The following is a 26293-nucleotide window of genomic DNA, read 5'->3' on the forward strand; positions in this document are numbered from 1 at the left end:
GGCCTTCCTGTGCCTTTCCTCTTTGCAAGGCAGGACTGGGGCTGCTGCACGACCACCCTCTCATTGACTACATGGACCTTGTGCTCCAAGCAAGCCCCGGCTGCGCTCCGACCAAGAATCAGGGAAGGGGGATAAGGGCCCCTCCTTCTGTTCATGTGCCCAGTACACAGGCCTTGTCTTACAAAAGGGGAACTAAACCCTTAGCCCGCAGGCCAGATCCAGCACCCCACGCTGGATCCCAGAGATCTGGGACCCAGAGATCCCCATGGATTGACGGAGGGGCTCTGCTACCAACGTGGCCCTGAACGCTAGAGTGAGTGTTCATGGTGGCACGGGCTCCCATCCAGGCATGTGAGGTTGAACGCAGGCAGTGTGGTGCATCACACCCTCAGATGCACCTTCACCGCTTTAATTTGGGAGGCACGATTCTAAGCCCCGAGGCCAAGAGTTTAACAAGAGGAGATTAGATTTGTATAGGGATAACAAGAATATGTCTAATCACAGCAGAGATCTATGAAGCGACATAACCCTCAAGTTCAGGTCATAAAGATGCCTCTGATTAAAAGGGTCAGAAAGAACCTCTCCCTCGGGGCAGTTTATTTCCTACCTGGTTTATTATACTTTCCTCTGCAGCCAGGTGCCCTGCACGTTACCGGAGACCAGATTAGTTGGACCACAGGTCTGAGCCATTATGACAGTGCCTTTGCTCCAACATAAGCAGATCCCTTCTCTGACCACCCTCAATATTCCCTGCGGTATTTCAGTGCAGGAAAGGAGGTGGCATGAGCGATTTCTGTACTTCCCCCCATCTTTAGGCTGCCATTCTCCGGAGCGGCACTGTGGAGAAGCCAGTTCCACCATTGGGGGTAAGTGGTGAGACTCATCCAAGACCCAGGAGAAGGCAAGATGCAGAGTAAAGCCAGAGTAGTCGACATTAGCACTGCGCCTGCCCAGCTCATTCTGCCAGGTGGGTGTGCGGGCACGTGCCGAGAGCACAGCTTGGTAACGTGTTTATAAATCCAACCCAAAATGCATTTTCAAAGCAAATTTCTTCATACGGATCAGGAGGATTTAAGGACAGATCCTTCAACCCAAACCCACAGAAATGAATGGGAGTCTTTTAATTGATTTGGCTGTACTTGGCATGAGGCTCTACGTCTACAATGAATACGACCATCTCTGAAGGAGCTTGTTCTGGGTTATCTGAACACACACAGAGACATTTCTCTCCTCGTTCTGCAAACTTGAACTTGCCCTTAGGTTCCTAAGAAAACTCCATCTCTTGTTTTTGACATCCAAATCTTTCTCCAGAAAGGCACACTTGAGCTGATCATGTACCCGAGAGAATTTAGACCACTGGGTAATTTTTTCAGAACGTCCTAAGCACCTGAAAGTAGAGAGACTGAATGACACTGTCTTCTCGAGGAGAACTGAAGCACAACTAGAGGGATGCAATGGGTGTAATGATCTTTTTATGTCTTTGAAGGGTTAAAGACTGACTGGAAAACAGAGGGGGACAGGGCCCTCTATATACAAACTCTCCTTTCTGTTCTGCTGGCATGAATCTGGAGTGATTTCACTGAAACGGATTTGATTAAACACGGCTACAGAAGCCAGCAGGAAATGGGAATTTATTTCACAAGAACCAAGGCTAGAGGGGATGTCATTACAGAACAAACGCATCCAGTGCCCCCTTAGTATGAGCAAGCTGCTGGGGCTAGATAAACCTAAAATAGAGAAACATTCCTGTTCCTGACCCTGCAAACATTGTCAACGCTCTGTTTCCACGTCCTTATCGCTCGCTGCGATTTGTTTGTTTTTTTTGGACTGAATTTCCATGCTCAATCTCAGCACAAAACTGACTGTCTCTGGAAAGTCCTCGTAACCGAGTTAGAACAGCAAGGCATAGTCAGCTGAGAACCTGCTGACTCTTAAAACTTTCAACTTTATGTGTGGGAAATTGTTACCGAAGGCTGCTTGCTGGCTTGGCTTGGAAATCTATTTCAACATAGCTAAATCACAGGCATTTCAAAAGTCAGGTTCTCACGGATGAAATGTCTGACAGGCCCGAGGTCCCCAAGTCAATGCTCCACCACGCTCCACGGCGGCACCCCCAGCGCTATAATGCTGCGCCAACCAACATGTCAGGAGAAAGGGGGAATCAAATAGTGCTGATTTCTACATCCGGCTGACCCTCCAGGCAAGCTGTGTACAGGAACAGCAAACCTGAAACCTACTCGGGTTTTCAGAAGAAACCTGACTTACAAATAGTCTCAGATATGTATCTCCTACGTCTGAAATACCCTCTCTATCTGTGGTTTTACAATCACATCTCCCTAGAGTCATTTGCGTATGCTTTCCATCTCCTTGATTGCTCTGCGAGGCACGCAAGCAAAAAGGCCAGCTGAAGCGCAAATGCTCTCAATCAAAGGAAACAGGGGAAACACTCCTCTTCGTGTCTTGTTCCTTTTCAGGCCGGTGGCTGGCCAACACCTTTGGTACCACGTCAGGTTAAGCCCAGTGTATGAGACAATGCCACCCACCCTCATAATTGGCCACTTCTGCTGCCCAGTGTCGCTGAATCCCTTTGCTACATGAGCTGAGTTCAGTGGCGTGTACCCCTGTAGGACTCGACCTGGCGCCAGCAGTGACCACCCCTCCCCTCCCCCCCACCTACTCCAGGACTGGTGTTTCTACCTCTCCCCTTCCCTGAGTGCCACTCCGATTCCCATCCCCTCCACAAGTGCCACGATACTTCTTGTTGCCGGCATGCCCTTTAACTTGGTGCTTGGGGCTCACATACCGAATGCACCAGCCTCCCGTGCAACTTGCCACCGTGACTGCACCGTCTGCATGCCATGCCTGGGCTCACCACGGAGAAACAAGCCACTTGTCCCTCGTCTGGGCAATGTGGCAAAGCAGAAGTCACAAGCTGTCCACGCTGTCTGCTCTGCCTCCTGGCTGGGCTTGTGTGGGGAGTGGGATTGAGCAGGTAGTGCTTGTTTCGGAGCTCAGGAAAGAAGCAGAGCGGACAACTTGAAAGAGTCCTGACTTCTACTCCTGCCTCTGCCAGTCCTGATCTGGCCTTGATCTCCTCCATGTGCAGCGGTCTGAGGTGATACACGGCACAATGGCGATTTCACACTTCCAGACCAGAGCATCTTCATTAAACACTCACACTCTCCCTTCAGCTCCTCTCTCAATTTCTCCATCTATATACACTATGGATAATCTTGAATATGCCTCACAAAGCTGCTGTCAGGACTGATGTGTGCACTGTGTTCTGTGCTGGAAAAGTGCTTGGTAAGTCTTTCCGTTAATTCTGTAGATTAACACAGTGATGTAATTAGCAGCTGTGTCAAACACTTCTCGCTGAATTTGACTGCTGCAGCTACATTTGCAAATTTGCTTTGCCGCCTGTGTGTTTTAAAAAAAAAATCCAATCATTTTCCAATGATTTAGTAAATTAATTTGCAAATCATTTTACAATGATTTTGAGATTAATGCCCGGACCTGAGCGTAGGTTACCAGGTTATCAGACAGCAAATTACAAATCTAATCCAGAAACATGCTGGCTTATGTTCTCCTCCCTTGTTTGATTTGTTAAGTATTAACAGTAAATGTAATCCAGAACCCACTGAATTCAATGGGAAGCAGCATACTCTAATGCTGGACTGCCACTCAGGAGTTTGGGGTCTGTTCCTGGCTATGGCCTGGATGTGCTGTTTGATATGGGGCATGATGCTTTAACCGTCTAACTCTCTGCTTCCCCTCCTTCCTCTTGTCTGCTTTAGACTGTACAGCAGGGATGGGCAAAATGCGACCCGCGGGCCAAACACGGCCCGCCAGGCCATTCTATCCAGCCTGCGGGGCTGCTAAAATATTTAGAAATTTTATATTTATCTGCCCCGAGCTGCCCGTCATGCGGCCCTCATTGGTTTGCCAAAACTCAGTAAGCGGCCCTCTGCCCGAAATAATTGCCCTCCTGTGCTGTACAGGCAGTCCTCAACTTACGTTTTGAGTTACAACGGTTCACACTCACAACGCTTATAAATTAACACCCTGTTTCACCTTTCTGATATCAGTTTCGACTTTGCCACGTTTGACCCGATGCCACGCCACGCCACGCCAGTGAACAAGTCTGCTGCGTCGCCCATCTCCCTGGAGAACATCTGTCCAAACTTCCTGGGACACTTTCTTTAAGAAAGCAGACGAGACTCCAGAAAAACCTGCAACCAAGACTGCTGAGAAGACTCCAGCAAAAACCCTTCGAAAAGTCCAACCAAGAGCCCTTCAAAAAGTCCAGCAAAGCCACCTCAAAGAAGTCCTTCCAAATCAGTATGATTGCTATTTACAATATAAATACATTAATGTAGCGATATTACTCAGTTATAATTGATTGAGTACAAAATTCTGGGTTATTTTTGGTGAAAATAAGGTATTGGGCCTTGGTTCAGGAACCAATCCCCTATTTATAACATTGTTTCCCATGGGAAACTTGGTTCCGAGTTACAACGTTTCGATGTAAGACCCGGTTTTCAGGAACCAATTGTGTCCTAAGTCTGAGGACTGCCTATGAACACTTTAGGGCCAGACTGTCTCCTATGATGTATGAACATGGATCTAGTAAAACAATGTACTTTCTTAAGATAAATTTGTGTGGCAAAGGCAGTGTGTGTGGGGGTGTGCATGTGTGTGTGTGTGTGTGGGGGGGGGGGGGGGGGGCATTTGATGCCCTTTTGGTTTCCAAATCTTTAAAAGATCCTATTTTCAAGTTTTTTCTCAACAACCCCAAGAACTAGTTAACTGTTGTTTTTGTTTCAGATGAGTGGCAAAACCCAACCAAATGTCACAAAACGCATGATAAAATCTTGGTCACGCAGTAGTTTATGGACTACGTGTTGCAGTTAAGATTGCCAGGGGAACTTTGAAGTTGATCTGAAGTATTGCAGCTTTAATAGACTGATTTCAATGGAGTCCCTCTGCGTTTACAACAAGGTAAGTCAAAGCAGAGCCTGAGCTCTTAATTTTTTATGTTTCCTGACCTGCAAGAGCAAAACAAAACTAGTCCCCAAAACACTTTAAAGAAAAGCTAACTTTGACGTTGGGTCCCTATAGGCTTTAGACAGACGATGGTGGCCTTTCCCACAGATTTTAGTTCTATGTAATTATGCTTCAGCCTAAAAATATGGACCCGGCTGTTACTGCTGCCTTATCTTTAGGCTAACTCATACAGTGGAAGCATACCTAGCATTTCTGTAACAGAGAAAATACCATTACAAGTAAGTCAGCCAAAGAAGGGGGCTGGGAGGCAGATATAAACAGAAAAACAGTGCATCACACAACAGGACCTGCCAACTTTCAAACACAAAGGCTCTTGCACTCCTTTTAAATGTTATAAACCTATTTAATTAGGATTAAACCTTGTGATGTGTACAGGTGCCCCTTGGGGATAACATGAGAAAAGATTCACAGCACAGAAAGCCCCAAAATACCTTTTTGAGAAATAAGGGTGGATTTTTAACCTGAGTTACAGTAAGTGCAGTGCATTTTCTGCAATGGACCGTAGAGCTGTGTGTGGGATATGACTGCACGTTTTTTAGTACGGAGGATTGCCTTGTCAGCTTGCTTAGATGAAAGCAATGTAAAGAAAGTAACAGGGCATTCAAAAATGCCAAATTGCTTTAAACAAAGACACAGATTAAATCGTCGTGTTTCACATGCCTGGGAAAGGGTGAAGAAAGCCTGTCTCCTGCTGTAGACCTTTAGAATACGTTTGACTAAGTTATCCATACTATAGTGTTTTAGTAGGCCTTAGGAGGCTAACTGTTACATTAGCATAAGTTAATTTAAGAAAAAGCAACGTGAGAAAAATGGAACTAGGTTTCTCGGTGTGAAATACTTCTCGGAAAACTAGCTAGTCTCAGAACATCTAATCTTGATAAAGGGATTTTGGTTGGTATATACCATCTTCATTAATAGGATGACGTAATGATCTCTTTTTATTATCATATTTGTCCAGGTTTCTAAGGTCATTTTGTAAGACTTTACTATGAAGAAGGATAAAAAGAGGGCCGGCGATCCAAAATGTGTTCCTTTTGCATTCTGTGTTGAAGTTCCCACCTGCAGATGTTCGGAGGATCCTGTGCCTCTTAGAACTTAGTCTCTGTTTTGGGCAAGATCCTCTTGGCAGGTTGGCCACCTATCAGGACTCTTAGGATTTGGGGGTTTAGATTATATACAGTTGTAAGTCTGTTTAGTTCATAATTTATAACTGCTTCTAGTTTTATAATTGATTGTAAATACATCTAGGTATATCTGTATTATGCATTATCTGTATTACATTCTCATTTATTTGTTAGCCATCTTCGTGTCTGCAGCAGTTTAATAAAGTTTGCTGTGTGATCACTTCACAGAACTACTTCTTTGCTGGGTAAAAAAGGGCTGGTTTAACATTCTTCCTTGGTCCTTTCACCTCAAATGTTTGTCAATGTTTTCCTAAAACAGTCTTGGTTTTAAGACAAAAATCGGCAGGTCTCATGACGCAGTGCTTACTTATACAAACAACCCTTACTTCCTAATAACACATTACACATTAGAGCAATGGTGGAAGCGTTGGGCCTTCCGACTGCAGGTTCCTCGGGATGACGGCTATCTTTGCATCTAGCACGGTACCAAACACCTCATTTGTGTTGACCAGCAATAAGTTATAGTTTCACAGTTTCACAGATAGATAATATCTCCACTGCAGTCACAATGGCATCTAAATTACAGTACCAATAAGACAGGAACCCAGCCCAACTTGCTACTTTGCAGTCTCTGTTCTCCAAAAAAGAACTGAAAAAAGCTACTATCAAAGCAGGAGCACTTCAGTAGCCATTTTTTCTAGCACTATTATATTAAAAAAGTCAGAAATAAGTAAGTTGGTACAACAAGTGCCAATTAAATTCGGCCATTGCCTTAAGCTGTAATGCTCCCTCTCGGGCTGTCAAGAAATTTTACAATCACTTTCAAGATCAGCATAGATTTAAGAGGCTATCAAAAAATCCATTAACATAAGAACCAAGTCCTGTCCTCAGTTAAACAGAGCTGTGTTTCAGACGAGACATAAAAATGGAGACCTGGATTTTTCTGGTTATTAAAAATTAGACTTAGGCCAAATATTTTTGTCTGACAGTACATTAGCCAAAAAAAGAAGTGTTGAGATGACCAAAATTTTCTCCAAATGCAAGTTGCATTTGGCTTTAAAAAATTGGGGAGAAAATTGGAAAAGTAAAAATGCCTTGTGTTGACATTTTCAAACAAGATACTTTGACTTTTCATGTTGAAGTGTTGTATACATCTTGCAATTCACCTAGGTCGTTAAAATACAAAATAAAACAAAAACAGTATGGAACATTTTGAAGGGGTTGCATTATTTGAAAATGTTCATTTTTGGCTTTTTTTGGCTGGCTCAAAATGATTATTGTTATCATTTTCATTTCATGAACCTCCTCTCCACTCAGCGTTGGTGAGACCCCAGCTGGAGTACTGTGTCCAGTTCTGAGTGCCACACTTCAAAAAAGATGTGGAGGATCTTGAAAGGGTCCAGAGAAGGACCACAGGAATGATGAAGGGCCTGGAGGACAAACCTTATGAGGAAAGACCAAGGGACCTGGGACTCTTCAGCCTGGGGAAGAGAAGACTGAGGGGGACTTGGTGGCGGTCTATAAGTATGTAAGGGGTGAATATCAGGATCTGGGAGAAAAATTGTTCACTAGGGCACCCCACAGGAGGACAAGAAGCCATGGCCATAAAGTGTTAGAGGATGGTTTCAGGTTGGATGTAAGGAAGAACTTCTTTACAGTAAGGGTGACCAGAATCTGGACTAGACTTCCCAAAGAGGCGGTGCAGTCTCCAACCTTGGAAGTCTTCAAGAGGAGATTGGATGGACACCTTGCTGGGATCATTTGATCTCAGCAGTATTCCTGCCCAGAGCAGGGGGTTGGACTTGATGGTCTTTCAAGGTCCCTTCCAGCCCTTTATTTCTATGATTTCTTCTTTCTTCTACCCATCCCTCTCCAAGGTTTCTGTTTCAGGTTGACCTGAACTAATCTCCCCACTCCCAGTGTGACCACTACACAGAAGATTATTGACATGGCTCTATTAAAGATCCCAAGACATTTTTTATAAAAGTATGGGCTTTCACAATCACTATAGGAGCCAGGTTCCAGGATGACTACTAAATTCTGCTTCCTTGAACTCCCCAAGTACAGCAAGACAAACTTGGTGTTATTACAATCCTACATTACATACAGGGGGGTCCCCTCTAACAAAGACACTTCCTCTACCAGGTCACAGCTTAAAAAGCTCTTTTTTCAGGGTGGATGTTACATGGCTCTCCATAAAGGACATCCTCCACCGAGCCTTAAGGGTTTAGCTCTGAAAACAGTACGCCATCATAGGACAATTCTGTCAGCTGCTGAGTACCTCCTGAGAGGTAGCAAGTATCCACCTTAGTGCAGAGATCAGTAGGAGTTGGAGGTGCTCATCATCTCACAGGATTGAACCTGTAATCAGTAGGGCTGTGTGAAATTCCACCGAGTGTTTCGTTTCGAAGCTGTTTTGATGCATTTTGAGCTCGAAACAGCAAAATCGAAACGAAACAAAAAACTTCGAGACAGCTTTGAAATGAAATGAGGGCACTCGAAATGTTTTGAAAGTTTTGAAATGTTTCAAGTTTCGAAGCAGCCTGGTGGTGGGAGGCGGGCAGAGCCAGGGCTGCGCTCCGAGTGGCTCCGCAGCCCCGGGGAGATCAGCCCGGCGGGGAGCACAGCCCTGGTTCTCCCCACCTCCCACCACCGGGCTGCGCCCCAATCAGCTCTGCATCCTCGTGACACTCAGCCCTGCAGCGGGGAGAGCCAGTAGTAATCAGGTCCCTGCTAATGCAATGTTTATACCTAAACTGCCTGATCTGCTGTTTTGCTTCTTCTCTCATTCCCTGTGCTCCCTACCCCATCTGCTGCTCTGCTTTCTGCTTCCTGCCTGACCTGCCATTGTGCTGCTTGTCCCCTCCCTAATTTGCCATGTGTCACACATACGGAGGCGGCCTGTGCCATTAGTGACATGCATGCCTCTGGTTGGCCACCCTTGGATTATATTAGCCAATAAAACACTGCTTATTCTTATCCACATGGCATTTTTAATATATTTAACCCTGTTAAGTTCTGAATCCCTGTAGTACCTTATGGCAGGGAGTTCCACAAGCCATTCTGCAACATTTTTTTTTTCTTTTTATTTAGTCCCCACCTTAAAATTATCCAAGGAGAACATTAATACTCACACGATGCCTTGGCTGCTTTTAAATAGTGTATGTAAGATAAGCATTATTACAAATATAAGCTATAAAAAAGGAATAGGCACAAAACAAGTTCATGATTTTAAGAAGAATTTTGTAGTTTCGGGATTGTATTAAGATCTGAGAGATTCATGTTCAGGTCTCAGCTCTGCCACAGACCTTTGTGTCTTTGGGCATATCAGCGTGTGCATATCGGAAAGACAGGAGCAATAACACCGACTTTTTCTCCTCTTTGATCATCTTGCCTATTTAGACTGCAAGCTCTTTCAGTGGGAACTCTCTCTCACTACCGTTCGGTGCCTTGGCCCTGTTATCAGGCAGAGGCCTCTAATTATTACCGCAATACAAACAAATAACGATTATGGTACAATAACAACACCGGCGCTTGCCCAGCTCCCTACTTACCAGCCACCACCTGTAGCTGTCTTGAGAAATCAAGGCGTTTTGGGTGGTCAAGAGAGGTTGCATAGTTTGATTAAACCTCTCATCAAACCACAAGGAAAGTCCCAGCTCAGACACACATGCCTTGCAGCTGCAGGGTCTCCTGGGGTGTTTCATCAGTTTTTTGAACTGCTCCGAAAACTGCATAACAATCTGCTGGGGGGCCCAGGTGACCATGGCCTCATAGTGATTGTAGTTCAGGAAGAACGACATCGCCGCTATGAACACGAAGAGGAATGAGAACATTTTCAGATGCCGCCTCCTCATGGTGATGGTTTTCCCTGGGGGGCTCCTTGGTCTGGCCGGCAAGGTGTGACACAGTAACCCAGGTTAAGGCAAAGAAGGAGTTTTATTATCAGAAGGTGTTCAGGCCGAGCACTGAAGTTCAGTTACCTCTCTCGTGAAGGGACAAGTTTTAATTTTGCCCACAAGCGTCAAAAAAGAAAAAAAAAAATGGATTTTTTTTTTGACTGGTTCAAAATTGTCCCAAATCTCTCTTCACACCATTACGGTTTCTCCCATGGAGCGTTTAATCAAAACTGATAACTGCAGTTTCCTTTTCCCATTCCAGCAGATCGAGAGGTAATTAATATCAGTATCAGAGCCTGAGTTTACCGAGGCAAGCCAAAGGGCTAGACAAAACTCCTTTTTCCTGAAAATGGTTTCATTCGTGTGTGGTTGATTAGATCATCTCGTGGCCCCTGTCCCAAGCGATAGAGACGCCTTCATATTCCTTTAAGCCGCAGAGCGTTGACTGCCACCTGCACAAAATCACAAAAAGAAAACGCATAAATTTTTGTGGTTTGCTTTCCCCACCCAACAGCTTCAGATTATCTCAAGAACCCCGGAAATAAAAGCAGATACAGCTTCCAGGACTTTGCACAGTGAGAAATTTCACGGTGGCCTTTCCAAAGGGAGGAAACGTCAGCCTATAAAAGCTGAATCTCTGTCCGTTGATTTAGCGGTATGTAGCTAAGGCATCTTGGCCCTTTTTGATCACAGTGTGCAGACACCGTGCTAAATCAGCTCAACACCTTCAACTGACCTTGACGGCCACTAGCTTCACCGAGTATTTATAACTAGTAGCGGAGGGAAGCAGAGGGCAAAGGGGCTGGCGGAGGGAGAGTCAGACAGACAGACATGCACCCACTCCTCCCAATGACATGTTCTCAGGGTGACGGCCGGCCTTACGATTAACAGAGCTGCAAGCAGGATCAAGGCTGTCAGAACAGGGAAGGGGGAAGTCAAGCAAGAAGTTGCCCTATGCCGATGCACGGGGTAAGGAGCTCGGGAAGAAGCTCCTTCTACCACCACCGCCCCTGGCCTCAAGAGTTTAATAGGGCAAAGCCCCCAGTTGATGCCTAATTTGTTTTCTGCCCTAGAGACTGAGAGAGACCCGTAGCTTTCTTCAACTGCCTGAATGCTCGATGTTTCCTCCGTATTTGTAAGAAGCCAGCACAGCATTGATCATTTTTCAAACCTTTTTACTGAAAAAAGCAGACAATTTTGGGGTGATAAATACAGTTTGCATTATTGGAATGTGAACGTGTGTGTGAAAGCGCCACTTTAAAATAACATTTTCTATAAAAATGGAACAAATAATGAATTATTTAATACACTGAACAATTTAAAATAAAGTGGGGGAAGTTTGTTATTTTAAAAAAAATTAAAACATGGAAAGGGAGTTCCTTCTAAACCCTTTAATGTTACATTGGCATTTCAATTTTAAACTAGCTCGGCATGTGTCTAACAGGTCCATGGTTATGGGAGTCCAGTGTATTTCACAACACAAGGCCGTGAGATGAGCAGAGTCAAGCGTAAAGCCCAGGTCAGGGAGTCAGGGCTCCCAAGTTCGTCTCCTGGTTCCTTGTGCCCATGGGCAAATAGCTGAGGCCAAAATGCTTTTAAAAGTGATGGCCAAGTTGGGGGAGCCAGGATGGGACAATACAAGGCCTAGTTTTCAGGTGTGCTGAGTAACTTCCCGTGAAGTTAAGAGAACTCAGTACCTTTGTAAAAAAGGCCCCTAAAATCAGGGCTGGCTTTGGAAAATGTTGCCCCCCGACCCCTCTAGAGCCTCTGTGCTTGCATCTGTCAGATGTGGGAGGACGAAACCTAGAGGCCTCCAAGGTGGGTTGCGTGGTTCAATTAATTCCTGTTCGTAAGGCCATGTCTGGGACTCGACAAAGTCACTTACAGGGAGTCAGAGCCTGACAAATGTTCCTGGGCAGCGTGCACCTCTTGGGCAAAGCAGATTTGGTTTGCCTGTTGTAAGGGCAAAAGTGCCAGGACCTGTGTTGTCCTTCACATTAACATGACCGTACAGACTCTACTGCCTCCCACTCTATATCCTAGCAGCTGTGGGTTTGGAGGATGCCCCAAAGTACCCACTACCACAGTGTGCACTGTACGGACAGAACAGCAGACGGATGGCAGACAGCACCTTTTGCCCGCTTTTCAATCCCGCCTCCTCGCCAAACCCCTGAGCTCTTCATGCGAACGGACTCCACTTCCCTGCTGCCCAATCAACAGGCTGCGTAGTCGGGCAAACAGCCCCTTTCTCACTCCTGCTTCCAGCGGGAAGCTTTCATCCTTGAGAACTAGATCCAACCTGGTCCCTGCTGTGTGCAGAGCACCACGCCGTGCCTGGAATTCGTTCCAAGGAGGCCTGGCATTTTTAGACGGTTCCCAAGTACAGGGATCTGGACCTCTGTGGGCATCAGCGCAATGAGATCAGAAGGGACAAGGAGATATAATGGAATTGCTTGTTAAGTTAAAGGCCTAACCTACATCTGATTTCTACACCCGGAGAAATCTAACAGGAGAGATGTGTGGATGCAGTGCTGCTAAACCAAACATCCTAGAGACAGCCCCCTGAACGTTTGACCGCTCAAGAGATATTTAAAAAAAAATGTTTTGGATTATCTTTCTTTGTTTCCTGATTTTTGAGCATTTGAGGTTCATGTCATCAGGCTATTTTCATCAATGGTCAAGGCTAGAAATATGCTTTTGATAAGGTGAAAGCCGAATCTCAAGTTACTCACATGACTCCAGAGGGATTTTGAGAAAATCATCAAATACTGTGAGGTCTGCATCAAATATATATATATATATATATATATATATGCCTGTGTGTATACATAGAGAGAGAGAGAGCTATAGATATAGCTATATATATATAAAATGGTTCATGTCTGTGTGATGCTACCACCAGCAAGTATCCTCTCTTCCAGACTCTTCGGCCTGGGACTTCAGATACTCCCAAATCCTTGGCAGGCTTCCTATGTGCAGGCCCCAAACCCGGAGGCCTGGGGATTCAGATGCCCCTCAATCTCACTTGCTCTTGGCCAAAAGGACAAGGAAGCAAGCTAGCAGCTAGGGAGAAATCCCACTTCTCCTTAAAAATAAAGTATGCAGTTGAAATCCTTCCATTGGGAGGCTATAGTAGACCTTTGTAGGGGGCCTGCCCACTGTGCATTGGACAAGCCCTCCATCTTGAACTCCATCAATGCCATTTAAAGTGATCTTGGCCGGGTGATCATGGCATCTCCTACTATAACAGGGACTACCCTTGATCTGAGCCAATAGGCCAAGGTCTGCATCAAATGATGGCAGTGGGCAAGCATGAGAGGGGGATTGGGGCACCAAGTTTATATAAGCTAGATCAGCCCTGGGGGGTATGGGCACATGAACAAGTTACTGCAGGACAAAGTACACTCAAGTCAAAGCACATGAACTACTGAGAGGCAGTAGGGGACTTACGCTCTTACTCAGGGGCAGGCAATTATTTCGGGCAGATGGGCGGATAAATATTAATTTTCTAAAAATTTTAGGGGCCCTGCAGGCCAGATAAAATGGCCTAGCGGGCTGCATCTGGCCCATGGGCCACATTTTAAGCAAGAGCCACCACTGCTCTTACTTCTGTAAATGTGAGACAACTTGCCCCATTTTCACCCAGGGGTAAGCTAATTTCACATTTGCCACGGGGAAGGAGCATACACACAGACAGGTACTACAGATGTATTGTGAGTTTATACCCTAACTTTGGTGGTAACTTGTTGGCATGCCCCTACACTAATCACTGAGTTTCTCACTAAACTGCAAGTGGAATGAGGCACTCCAGACATCTCACAGATCAGCTTCAGATGAAGGCTGGTTATGTGGCTACGGTACCGACTAGGATTTAGAAGATGAGTTCCTGGCAGCGGGCTTCTTGTATGACTAGCACGTTACTTAATCTCTTTGTTTGATCTGTGAAATAAATACAGAACTTCCTTTTCCCCATAAGTTGGCTGTTTAGATTGAAAGCAGATCAGTGCAGAGACTGCCTCTCGTTCTGTGTTTAAGTGCCAATTGTGATAGAGACCGGACTGTGGTTGCAATATGAAATAATATCAGTTTGTGGAAGAACTCGCCCATTTGGGGCTGAAAGCAACTCCTTTCCAGTTCTGGGCCTGATCCAGAATTAAAGGCAACCCAACCCAGTGGATTTAGCGCCTTACTTTGCATTTGAGGGAAGGTGCCCTCTGGTCCAGGTCCCAGCACTGTTTGAAAAGCAAAATGGAACAACCCAGGGAACGCTGGAAATATTTATTTCCCACAAAATGTAAAATCTTGCCTTAACCTTAACTCTGACCCCCATGTATATGTGCATTACTTACTACAGAGACTTTAACTGACGGTCACATCAAACCAGTCTCTCTGCCTCCCTGAGGGGTCCTCCAAATTGAAGTCTATTGAAGTCACAGAGAAACCTTCCATTGATTACAACAGGCTTTGGATACGGGAGGACCTGCTGTATCGTACATAGCGGGAAGTGGCAGAACAGCAGGGAGGTGGATGTACATCCCCCCTTCCCTTATTTAATGCAGCTTCTCTTGGTATACGGGGCTTGTCAGACACACTTCGCACTTGGCTCAGGCCCAGACTGTTTCACCGAAGGATTCGCAGCTTCCCGATTTCCAAGTTTCCATCTGAATGCGTGCGCATGTGATGAAAGCCATGGAAAACAAAATCACCTTGAAAGTCTGTCGGTGACTGCATCTAAACAAGCAAAAAGCTTTCCGATTATGACCCTGGAGGATCCATCGCCGGCATAAGATGCTGGTCTGTTTAGGTAAAGATTCCTCCTAATACGAAACAGCCTGGGTTAAAACAAAAACAACCCCAAACCTCCTAAAAGCTATAATTTCCTGGAGGGTTTTTTTGTGTGCTTGTTTTAAAAGATTCTTTTTAAACAAACATTTCATGTAGTGAAAGTGCAAGAGAGCTGCGCCGGGCTCCAAAACAAACACGGAGGTTGCCAAGATTTTTTTTTGAACACAGCTACAAGTTAAAACACACATTTAGACTTGCCGTTGAAAAATGCTCTGTTTACACACTCGGTTCCAGTGTCTCCAAACACATAATCGCACCTTCTTTTATAGCACATGACGGGTAGGTGAGAAACCAGAAGAGTCACCCTGGGTTGTCTTGTGTATATATACCCACAGGACATGCTATTTTAATTCATGTTATATATTGAAGCCTACGTACACTCACATTTCCTAGGGGAGCGCAGGTTAGAAGGGCTACGCTGGCTGGATGGCTCCGGAGACTGCTGAGACGATTTGGGGCCTGATGAATAGCCTACTGAATGAATTGAACCTGGCTTTTGCTGACTTTGTTGGGCTTGGAAATACTTTTAGGCTTTGGCCTTTAGGTCACCAGTTAAATCCAATGCAGTGATCAAAATGCTCCCCCCGTCAGTTCTTCCCTTTGGATCTGGAGTACGTGATCGACCCTCCAGCACACAGTGGTCCTTGCCACGATGGAAGCACCCCGCTGTCCTGCTGGATGCTCCCCGGCTGGGCTGACAGACTGCAAAGAGGGGGATGGCAGCTGAGCACGGGGATCAAGGCAGAGGCATTTTGGGCAGTGGTCACGGTGCTGTACCTGCAGCGCCACTAGAGAAGAGGTTGCCCCGCAGCCCTGCTGGCCTGGCACTGTATTCAGGTCACTATGGGCACGTCTACACGTTGCACTATGGTGACTTCATTACTGTGCTGTGCTTTAGTACTTCCTTTGTCCAGCAGCAAACGAGAGGCTCACACCTCAGCAAACACTATTTCCTTGCCCATGGCATCAGTAAAAAAAACCAGGGAAGCCTGCAGTTGGCCTTGTGTGAACCTGCCTTCACTCTCCACCTTCCCTGAGGAGGAAGTACTCAGACATGGCGCAGGACCCCCCTGTACTGCACCGTGCGCGTGGCACACTGTTAGCTTTTGCCACGGCTTTGCCATAGCAGTGCACTAAACTGGGGGAGTGTGCTGCCACGGTGAAATCGCTGCCAGTCACGTGTAGACACACGTCATCCTATGTTGTCATTGTGACGCGCTGCGGTGACATGTAGATGCTCCCTATACCTACCATCTTGGATCAAGGCTTCTTCTGCCACATCCTTGCCCAAAAACTATTCTTTCTTCTCTCCTATTGTGGTTTTAAGTCCTCCAATGCTGAATGCTTCTATAGGGAGGGATGTTTCCAGCTCCTCTCCAGAAGGCAACATAATTCAGTGTTAATGGACTAAAGGTGTGCGGCTAATACTGACCTCCCACAGAGCTGCCAGCTGGACACGGAAGAGGAAAAACAAAGGATGGGGTTGAACAGTCCCTACCTCTTTCAATTTCCAGCCATCTCTATCTGCTTTTCATTCAAGCCCAGCGCTCTCTTCCTCCACTTACAGCCTGTGCCAGGGCATGCAGTTAGAGTGTGAATGTCTACTGCTGCAGTGACAGCTCACACTATCCTGCAATAGGGCTAAACCCTTCGTCTAAGGGCCAGCAACAGCTCCCATCTACAGGACAGCTTTTAATGGAGTTGGAGCAGTTCAGATGAGCAGGACACGTACAAACCCATCTTCTTGCCTTTAAAGAGGCTGCACTGCCCTCAGCACTATCTTTGGCCCAGTTGTCACCCTAGGTGTGACCTGGCTCCAGCTCGGGTGTTTCCATTCCTACTATTTTGCTCTGCCAGGAGAGTGGAAACCCGGACCTGGGCCGGCCTGGGTTACCCACCCCCAGTTGGTATTATATTACTGTTGGTATTGCTGTAGCACTTTGGGGCATTTTTACATGTGCATCAGGAGTCGGGGGGGGGGGCACTTTAATTAGAGTGGCTCCAAGACCTGCTCTTATTAAACTGCCCAGAGTGTCTTCTGTATCAGCATCCCCACGCTGAAAAATGGCAGCAGGGGTGCTTTAACTAAAGCTTGTTCGAAAAGCCCCCACCACCATTTTGAAGTGCGGGGATGCTGACCATGAGACACTGGGGTCTACTGGAGCACAATAATGACAGTGTGATTAATCAAGTCTGCTCCGACACACAGTAATGACACTGTGTCGGAGCAGCTTTGCCGCACGTGTATAGGCGCCCTTGGTGTCCTAGTCCCAGACCGGGACCCTTCTTGGACACGGGCTGCACGGATGCAGATTCTTTCATCAACTTTAAATAGGACATTAAAAATAGGAGGTAGGGACAGGAAGAAGCCATAAGAAAGATTTCAGCAATGGAGACAATGTCTTAGGCAGTGACCACCCTAAAGAGCTCCATCTGCTTGGCTTGTCACACGGGAAACAGAGGTGACAAGATTTATAGCGTTCGGGAGAAAATAGCAGATAGAGTCAAGGGCATTGTAATCTAGCAGGAAGAGCTGTAGGGAGGACCAACAGCTGGTGTGGGAGCCAGGCACAGATTAGAGAGGAGATATGACTTTTCAACAGCGAGGGGGAAAACAGCGGAAGCAGGGGGCTTCACGAAGTCCTGGGAAAGCAGAGGACTGGACTGGCAAGGCTGGCACAATACAGCTGTAGTGAAGTGTACGTGCTGTCCCTGCCCCTCTGGTGCAGAGAGCATCTGCACGGCCTCACCGGAGATGCAGGTGGGGTGGATGGGAGGTGGGAGCTCTGCAGGCTAACACGTGGAGGAGAAGTGACCACGGCGGACTTTTACCCCATTCATTCTGCGCCCCTGCAAGGTCCCACATGGCGGGAGGACGTCTGAACACACACAGTTCCTCAGAGTCACTGAAATCAGCCACGTCAGACAAAGCTGGGAAATGCCGCCAATGCCCAGAAGTCACTGAAATTCTCGCACCTTGGCAAACCCTGTTCCCCTGTGCACAACAGCAGTAAAAAATAGGGTAGTCCGAAACTGGCCTTGTGTTATAAGAAACCTCCTTCACGCTCCACCTCCCCTGAGAGGCTGTCAGTGGGGGAGGAGAGTGCAGGGCTTTAATAAGAAGCAGACGAGGCGGATGCAGCTGGGAAGCTGTGCAAGCCGGAGCATGGAACCTGGTGTGACCGTGACGAACTTGTACCCTGTTAATTCTGCTCTCCTGCAACGCCCCTTGTAGGCCCACGAGAAGGGGCTCAGTTTAAGGCAGCTCTACGGACTGCACCACCCCCACCAGGCTGCTACAGGGGAAAGAGGCAATTTGTACCTCCTATGCAAGTCAGAGTCTGAGCAAGGGTAGTTAAACTCCTCCTCAGGCCCATGCATCCCATGCTGAGCCTTCTGCATGCTAAGCCAGCACGGCTGTCTGGAGCCTCTGGACAAGGAGGAAAGAGCAGAACAAGGTTTTTATCATGGGGAGAAGTGCAAGAGGATGAGATCAGCAGAACAGAGCCCCGCGGGCTTGCACAGCTAGAAAAGGACTCTAGCCCAGCGGTGCCAGCCCTGGATTATGCACTGCTCTTTGAGGTTACTCAAGGCGCCAGGGGATGAAAAAGTTAAAAGTGAGGGTGACAGGGAGAGTCAAGCACGATGCTGCCGCAGCCGGCTACTACCTTGTGGACCAGCAAAGGTTGGATACTCAGGACTAGCTCAGCTGCCTCCGGCATTGCAGGGTCTGTACTTTGCTCTTGGACTGGCTACTGTTCATCCTGCTCACTTTTCACTGCCCCACACTGCAACACGGCTCTCTCCACTTCTGACTGGGGATGATACCACAGTCCGCAGTGCCCTCCCACCCCAGTCAGCTTTTCTTTCACATTTGCCAGATCCTCTTTCGTCCCAGGACTCTGTTCTGCCACCCTAAGCACCACCCTTGTTGGCGCTTCCAAATACCAGCAGGCCTTTAATCGCCACTCAGCCAAGCTGCCCATGCCTGAGACCACAGCAATCAATCCTTCCAGCCTCACTGGGTTTTTTTGTGCTCTTTTTCAGCTTCTTCCAAAGAAGGACATTTTTTTCCCCCCATTCACTGATGCTGTTGAACGTGAATCCTGCAGAATGCTTGTGCTGTCCCATGACGTGGTGACTCTGCTTGAGCGGCACTGGACTACTTCACTAGCACATTATTACAGGTTGCCTACAGTCACCCACAGTTCTCTGCTCCAGCCATTCAGCACCGCAGATCTCTATATTGCCCAGGGAACATGCATGTTTTATCACCTTGTGTTTTTTTCCAAGCTGAATTTTCATTTTATTCTTTCTGCTCTTATTTCCAGCTGATCTAGATGCCTTTTTTTTTCCCCAGCATTTCTTGTTTTATTGGGGAAAGGGCTTTTGCTACTAACATCTTTAAAAAAAAAATGTTGCTTTCTAGTACGTTTGCTTTGTAAGATCGGGGGGGCCAACCTGCCAGCCGGGGCTGCTCCTCCCTGCTCAATGTGCTGTGGAGGGACTGGGTGGTTGCAGTGGTGGCCAGCTGTGCTGAATAGTCCACAGCTGTTGCTCTACACTTCTCCTGTGGTATTTTTGAGCCTGTGATCAGAAATTAAGCCATATGCTGGCTTAATTTAGGGCAGGTATAGAGATCCTTCTGCAGCCCAGAGGAGAGGAGGAAGGGGAATCTCTCTGCAGGGCAGGCTGTTCTGCTCAAGGTCCTCCATGAGAAGTCTCAGAGCTAAGGAGGGCCTTTCCCCTTTCTCACCAGAAATGACTGTTGCTCTAAGGGGAGATGCTCAAATACAGTCAACAGCATGCTGGAGCAGTGCTGCTGAGCAATGGTGTAGGATTTCATGCCACAACAGATGTGTACGGTAAGCACGGTGCACTGCTGTACTGTCTCTAGGGCTAAGTACAGACAGTCAAAAAGCACGAGGCAGAATCGATTTAATCTCTGTAGGCTTGTCTAAACTGCACAGACTGAACCAATAAGCAAGTGAACAGATTCTGGTACTGCAGTCCCATGCCTGCAGTGGCTCAGGCCAGAAGCCAGGGGGCACTAGACCATGCCTCCCTGCTCAGATGGAGCAGATAGCTTGGGCCAAGGCTAGCCTATCCACCCTGTGAGGGTGGGGTTTGCAGGGAGGTGCAAAGCATCCTGGGATGCTGGGGGACTGTGAGTTACCTTGAATCTGGAGGGGTTTGGGGACAGAAGTTCAATAAACTAATTTAACCTAGATCAGTTAAGTCTGATGCTACATCCATCCAGGTTGATTTTTAAAAATTGGTTTTGGCCATTTTGAAAGCGGTTTATGTGCACTGAACTTCTGTTGTGTTACAGATTGGAACTGGTTTCCGATCTCTTATAGTGGTTGATGTGTAATTTCTGTCCCTAGCGTAGGGGAAGACGGACATCCTTCCCCGTTCTCCCTCAGGCAGTGCTGCCTCTTTTGCAGAACTCTCTGTCCTGGAGGGAGCAGCAATTCATGTACATGCTGCCTGGTCCAGCCACACGCAACCCTGACCCAGTACCAGGCACAGAGCCTCGGAGGAGGCCTGTCAGCTTTAAGGGCAGAGCCACTGACCAGTACTGAAAGGCTGAAACCATCTCCTTACCAAACCAATTTCAGGAAATCTCAGTGTTGGGATCCTCCCAGGACTGTCTGCTCTTCAGACTCCTCTCACATGAGGAATGCCTCAGGCCTTGGAAGGCACCATCCAGAAAAGTCACTGTGAGCTAATCAAACCCAAAGTAGCCCTGATGCCGAAGGTAGCAGATCCTAGTCCACCTGTCAGGCATATTAGTGGATTTAGGTGCTTAAGAGTGAATCTATTCCAGCCTACTGAAGTCCTCAAATGCCAATTTTACTTATGAAACTGCTAATTGGGTGAACAGCAGTTCTTAAGTGCCATGTTCAACTCTTTCTCACTTTCTGGCACAAGAATTTAATCCAGACTGCCTTTCATCCATGGATTTGGTAGCACTTAGCAGGCTAAAGTCTCACTCCCTGCACCCTTGTCTTACATAGATAACGTTTCTTAGAAGAAGAAACAGATCCAAGTATCTAAACTTGGGTCTTGGAGTTGCTCAGATGGCAGGATGGGAATAACCTGTCGCAAAGGGAAGTGCAGTACTTCTTGCACCTATTTCAGGTATCAAGTTTAACTATAGCACTCTTTCCTGCCTAGGCAGGGGGTCGGACTCGATGATCTGTTGAAGTCCCTTCTGCCCCTATCATCTATGAATCTGTGAATCTGTTCTCATGACGCACATCCCTGAACCCTTAAGAGTGAGTCACAAAAAAGTACCACGGTGAGGATGACCCATTCATCTTGTATATTAATAGATTTTCTGGGGCGGAGCAAGCTGTGACAGAATTGCCCTTGGGCACGTAGGGCGTTTATGCACATAAGTTTGTTTGCTCCAACGTGCCAGAAAACCACTGTGTTGGAGCAGACTTGATCAATCGAGTCTGCTCCGCACGCGAGATGATGCGCCCGGCGCTGCGCCACATTCATGTGTATAAATGGCGAAATGCACGTCAGCACTGAGAAAACAGCGCGGCGGAGTGCTTTTGAACTAAAACATCCTTCAATGTGTTTTAGTTCAAAAGTGTGCCGCTGCCATTTTCTCTGTGCTGCTGTTTCTACAAATGCCCAGCGCTGTGGCGCATGCACATGTACAAATGCCCGTAAAGTCCATATATGTGCCTAACTGGTGGATATGAATCTGGCCCCGGGTATTTGTTTAGAGAGCCTGAAGTATCCGAAGTCAATCACCAGTGGTTATGTTTGCACCACACCTGAGAGACGCATAACACTAAGGAAGTGCTAAGTACCCCAGCATTATTCATAGCTGGGACAGATATTTCACAGCTGAGTGCAAGCCTGGGGGACTGCAGCCATGCAGAGGATTTTTCGACAGAAGAATGTGATGGAGCCCATTACTCATTCCAGTGCAAACCTGATGGGCTTTGCAAGCTGCTCTGTTTATGGTCATTGTGTGGGATGTGCTAAGCAGGGAGAAAAGAAGAAAAAGCAGAAGCAAGTTTTGAAGGGTAAAAAAAAAAAATCCCAGTAACATTCTTTTCTCCTTCCTTTTATGCCCTTCATATCCCCAGCATGGCCTTTTTCTGAGCTTAGCTGCCTTGGGTCAGTACCCTGAAAGCAGAGCGCTATAAAGCTTTGATACCATAATGCACATGCTAAATCAAACCCTGTATAAAAATTGCTGCCCGCTGGAAATGTTGGGTGACGGCAAATGCAAGGAACTGGCTTATGTGCATGTGCCGGACTGCCCTCTGCTCCAAATCAGACCTGCTGGCCTAAGCATCATAGATCTGGGACCACTAACAGTGCAAACAGTTTCCCTCATTTAAAGTGGCAGGAGTTGGAGCTTCCAGGGTCGGATGCTCAGACCTGCATCCCGGTTCGCATGCTTTTGAGCCATGGAGGGCATCCTAGAAAACCGCAAAGACTTTGAGGGCCACAGATGTGTTGCAGCCTCTGTAATCTCCCTTGAAGTTTTTCTGTAAACTGCTAATGTTATGCACACCTACACAAATCGGATGCAATTCATTTCCTATATGCTCGGTAAAAGGAACAAGCTGTCACAATGCTGCCGGATAACTTTTCTATTTTCTAGTTGACAACTTAATTAAAAAGCAGAAAAGATTGGGTTTGTAAGAGCTAAACAATCCCCCTCCAGTCTTCCTACCTTTCCTTCCCAGTGCTGGCTTTTTTTTTTTTGTTGAAACAGAAGATAAGGCACCATGGCATCTCCTGCCCTCAGCAAGGGAGCGAGCCGCTCTCGAGTCCAACCTGCCTTTCAGTTCACAAGAGAATGATTTGTGGCCCTTTTGCCCCTACTCTTTACTGCAGCTTGATATACAAATCTGTTGGACTGTCACAGTCACACTGTGGCACACACATCAGGCAGGCTGGGCTGTCAGTGTGGAAGCTCGAGATTTATGAAAGCACAGTAGCCCCGGGGGATGTCAGCTCATCATCCTGAGGGGCCTTGTGCAACAAAGGAAGTGTTTTCAGAGCAGCGAGCCTCAGGAAGAACTGGGAGTCTCGGCCCGGTGCAAAGCAATCCCCACGGTGTCTTTGGCACCGGCCTCGTGGTATCCCAAGAACTGGGAGCATTTCATCCATCACAATGGATGGGAAGAAATGGAAAGAGTTTGTGCAGTGGAAGAGCTATGCATTTCTGAGGCTAACAGTTTGCATAAATCAACTCATATCTGATCTATCGACATGCAGAGGCCATGGGAGGCCCGGGGTGCCCAGCTGGGTTGGAGATCCCTGGAGCACTCAAGTTCTGGCATTTCCAAGTTTCCTAAATGACCTTCTCACCCACCCCTGTGCAACCCTAATGGGATTTTGCATGGGGCATGTCTATTCCATTGCCTGAACATACAGCTTTACCACGGCAAACTTTAGCACAAGTCGCGGGGACGTTTTGTGAGTGAAATTCCCCCAGCAACATTTGAGGGAAGGGCTGGAGATGCAGGGTCAGGAGAGGTTTGGTGCCTGGTTGGCTCTGCCTCAGCACTGACAGCCACCACTGCTCCCTGCACGGGCCGGCAGAGCAGTTATTAGTTTCCTCCCTCCCTGCTTGCCGCAGTAGCTCTGTCTTTCAAGGAGTGGTTTCTTAGTTAGACCACAGTACTCACGAGCAAAGCCTAAAGAGGTGACAAGGTGCTTTGGGTGAATCTGAGATCTTTTATTAGACCAACTTAAATAGTTGGAAAAAAATTTTTTAGCAAACATTCTGCGCGAGCAAGAGTTCACCTAAAAACCGGTTTAAGATAAACCTAGATGGATGCAGTATCAGACTTAACTGATTTAGTTTAAATCAGTTTATTGAACTTCTGTCCTAGATTCCCTCCAGGTTCAAGTTAACTCTCAGTCCCCCAGCATCCCAGGATGCTTTGCATCTCCCCCGCAACCCCCTCCACCCTCGCAGGGTGGGTGGACTAGCCTTGGCCCAAGCTGTCTGCTCCAGCCAAGCAGGGAGGTGTGCTCTAGCACCCCCTGGCTTGTGGCCTGAGCCATGGAAGTCACGTGGCTGCATTTCCAGAATCAAAAGAGTGTCTGTTCACTTGCTTCATTCCTAGACCAAGAGCATTCGGGTAATGCCAGCATTCACTTGGGCTGGAAAGGCCAGGAAAAAGCTACAAGTCTGATTCGTAAGTGCGTTCCAGTCTTCTGCTATAGCATCTGCGTATCCGTGAGGCACACAGAGCCTTGGTATCAGAACACCTACTTAAAATGATCTCTGCCATAGGGCAAATTTACAGTGTTTCTGGGGACACAGCACAAGGCTGGATGTCATGTTTTCATGGGCCTGACCCAAAGCCCACTGAAGCCAATATGGTTACAGGTTCGTCCTCCCTCAGGACTCAAACTGCTCAGTTTATCAGGCAAATAGATGCCAGTGCCACCAACTCATCCCAAGATGCAGGGGGCAAACCTCCCCATTGCCAGTCTAAGCGCTCCTCCTGCTCTGTTCAATGCAGCGTTTGGGGAAGTATCTGGCCCACAGTGTCAGAACAGAATCCGCCTTCCCCTTGGAGCCGCATTAGCTACGCCAGGCTAGCATTCAGTGAAATAACCGATTATGACTGGGAAACACGCATCGCAGCAAAATCACCAGAGCCACACCTGGTATCAACTGAACCTGAAGGGACCTGATAAACCGAGGAAGTCACTGTTTGTATATTCTAGTCAAAACGGTGCTAACCACATTTCAGTTCACACCAGCTTTTGTAGAAAAACCACTAGCAGCTGGTAATTAGCAAAAGCCCTTCGAAGTAAACCTCACTGTCTGACTTCTCTCAGCTTATAACTGCTATAAAAGATAGAGAGACAGCCAAGGCTCAGCCTCTACTGGCACATCTCTACCCAAACACGGTTGGCATGCCCACACATCACTTCAGGAAACCAGCTATCGCTTGCACATTGCTCCACGCAACCTCCTCTTCTCTGCCCACAGAAAACCTTACAGAAGAGCAATGCTCGGCGAGATTACATCCCGCTAGAGGGGCCATTCTTTCTGCAAAGCAACCCCAGCTGTGAAAGGGACTCACCTGCCAGACGTTGTGCCCATGGGGGGAGGGAGGGGTCCTCCTGCTTTCCTCTTGGTAGCGTGTGCCACGTTGGCACTGCATTTACCTAAGGGGTAGTGGAGATACAATGGAGGGGCTGCGAGAGCCCTGGGTCCAGTTTCTGCATGCTATTGCCTGCAGATTCTGTGCAACAAGACCTGCTGGATGTTAGCTTGCAGGCTGAAGTGACGTGCTGCTGGTAACTCGAGTGGCGGAAAAGAAATCCTTGGTTAGGGCCGGCCCCTACAGATGAGCACAACTGGAAAGCAGCTTTCATGCCAGGTCACCCAGCTGAGCTCAGTTAATTAAGAAAGCATGCTTGTCTCCCCAATCTGCCCGTGTCATCTGACCTCTCCCTTTCTCAGGATCCAAATCTTCCCTCCCCCAACTCCCTGCTATAACAAAAGCTCTTTAAGCATATTCCTTCCCTCCCTATCCCAAACCTCCCCACCCAATGCTGGGCAGACAAGCTGGGTTACACACAGAAATCCCATATGCCTGAAACTGGGCAGACCAGGCAGCAGGTCTTTTGAGGGGCAAATACCTGTGAACGGGTGAAGCAGATGCTATCCTTTCGTTCTGTGTTTGTACAGCACTAAGCACAGTCGAGTCCTGGTTCACGACTGAGATTCAGATGAGTTGTTAAAACACAAATCATGAAAGCAAAACTCCAAGCTGACACATCAGCCTCACTGCAACGTCAATCATGTTGGAGCATTTATTGTTTCAAAAGCTAAGCACAGTACCTCCTTGGCTTTCTGAATCTTGGTTAGCTGAGCCCTCAATTATGCAAACGGCAAACAGTTATTTATTGACATGTAATTGTTGGCATCATCTAATAAACCACTCTCTATGACACACTACTGTATTTAATAGATGTAACATTATTAAAACATGACCTTTTAATTGGGTTTGGCTTTCCTTTGCGCATTGTGTGTTCACGTGTATAGGTGGCAAAGGAGAGTGCATGTAAAATTTAAATAACGTATCAAAACTTTTGAATAATGCAACTTTCTTCTACAGTTTCACCCAGATTCTCCGATTGCACTCATCTGAATGAATTCTGATAAGTGATGAAACGGAACAGCTTTTGGGAAGGTTGCTTTCCCTAAGGGGTTGGATAATGGAGTCTAATGAGTTAATAAATGCCTTAAAAAATCCTACTTTTTCCAACTATTTAGTTGGTTTAATAAAAGATATCAGATTTACCCGAAGAACCTTGTCTGTCTATGCCTAGAGACCAACATGGCTACAACCT

At 47.0% G+C, this 26293-nt stretch overlaps 1 protein-coding gene across 2 annotated transcripts in view; it reads right to left on the bottom strand.

Annotated features, from left to right (window-relative positions):
- ST3GAL1 (ST3 beta-galactoside alpha-2,3-sialyltransferase 1) overlaps nucleotides 1-26293 on the bottom strand; it is a 121247-nt gene that overhangs the window by 23664 nt on the left and 71290 nt on the right. The window contains exons 1-2 of one of the 2 annotated variants that reach the window (XM_025202081.1): nucleotides 10643-10819; nucleotides 9743-10539 (exon numbers count right to left, since the gene is read on the bottom strand). In XM_025202081.1, the coding sequence (XP_025057866.1) occupies nucleotides 9743-10045 (303 nt within the window). In that variant the 5' untranslated portion in view covers nucleotides 10046-10539; nucleotides 10643-10819. Of the gene's footprint in view, nucleotides 1-9742; nucleotides 10540-10642; nucleotides 10820-26293 lie in introns of those variants that run through there. The other variant, XM_025202080.1, reaches the window with a different exon arrangement.

The sequence above is a fragment of the Alligator sinensis genome, unplaced genomic scaffold (genome assembly GCF_000455745.1).
Source record: "Alligator sinensis unplaced genomic scaffold, ASM45574v1 scaffold651_1, whole genome shotgun sequence".
In the NCBI taxonomy this organism is placed as follows: Eukaryota; Metazoa; Chordata; order Crocodylia; family Alligatoridae; genus Alligator; species Alligator sinensis.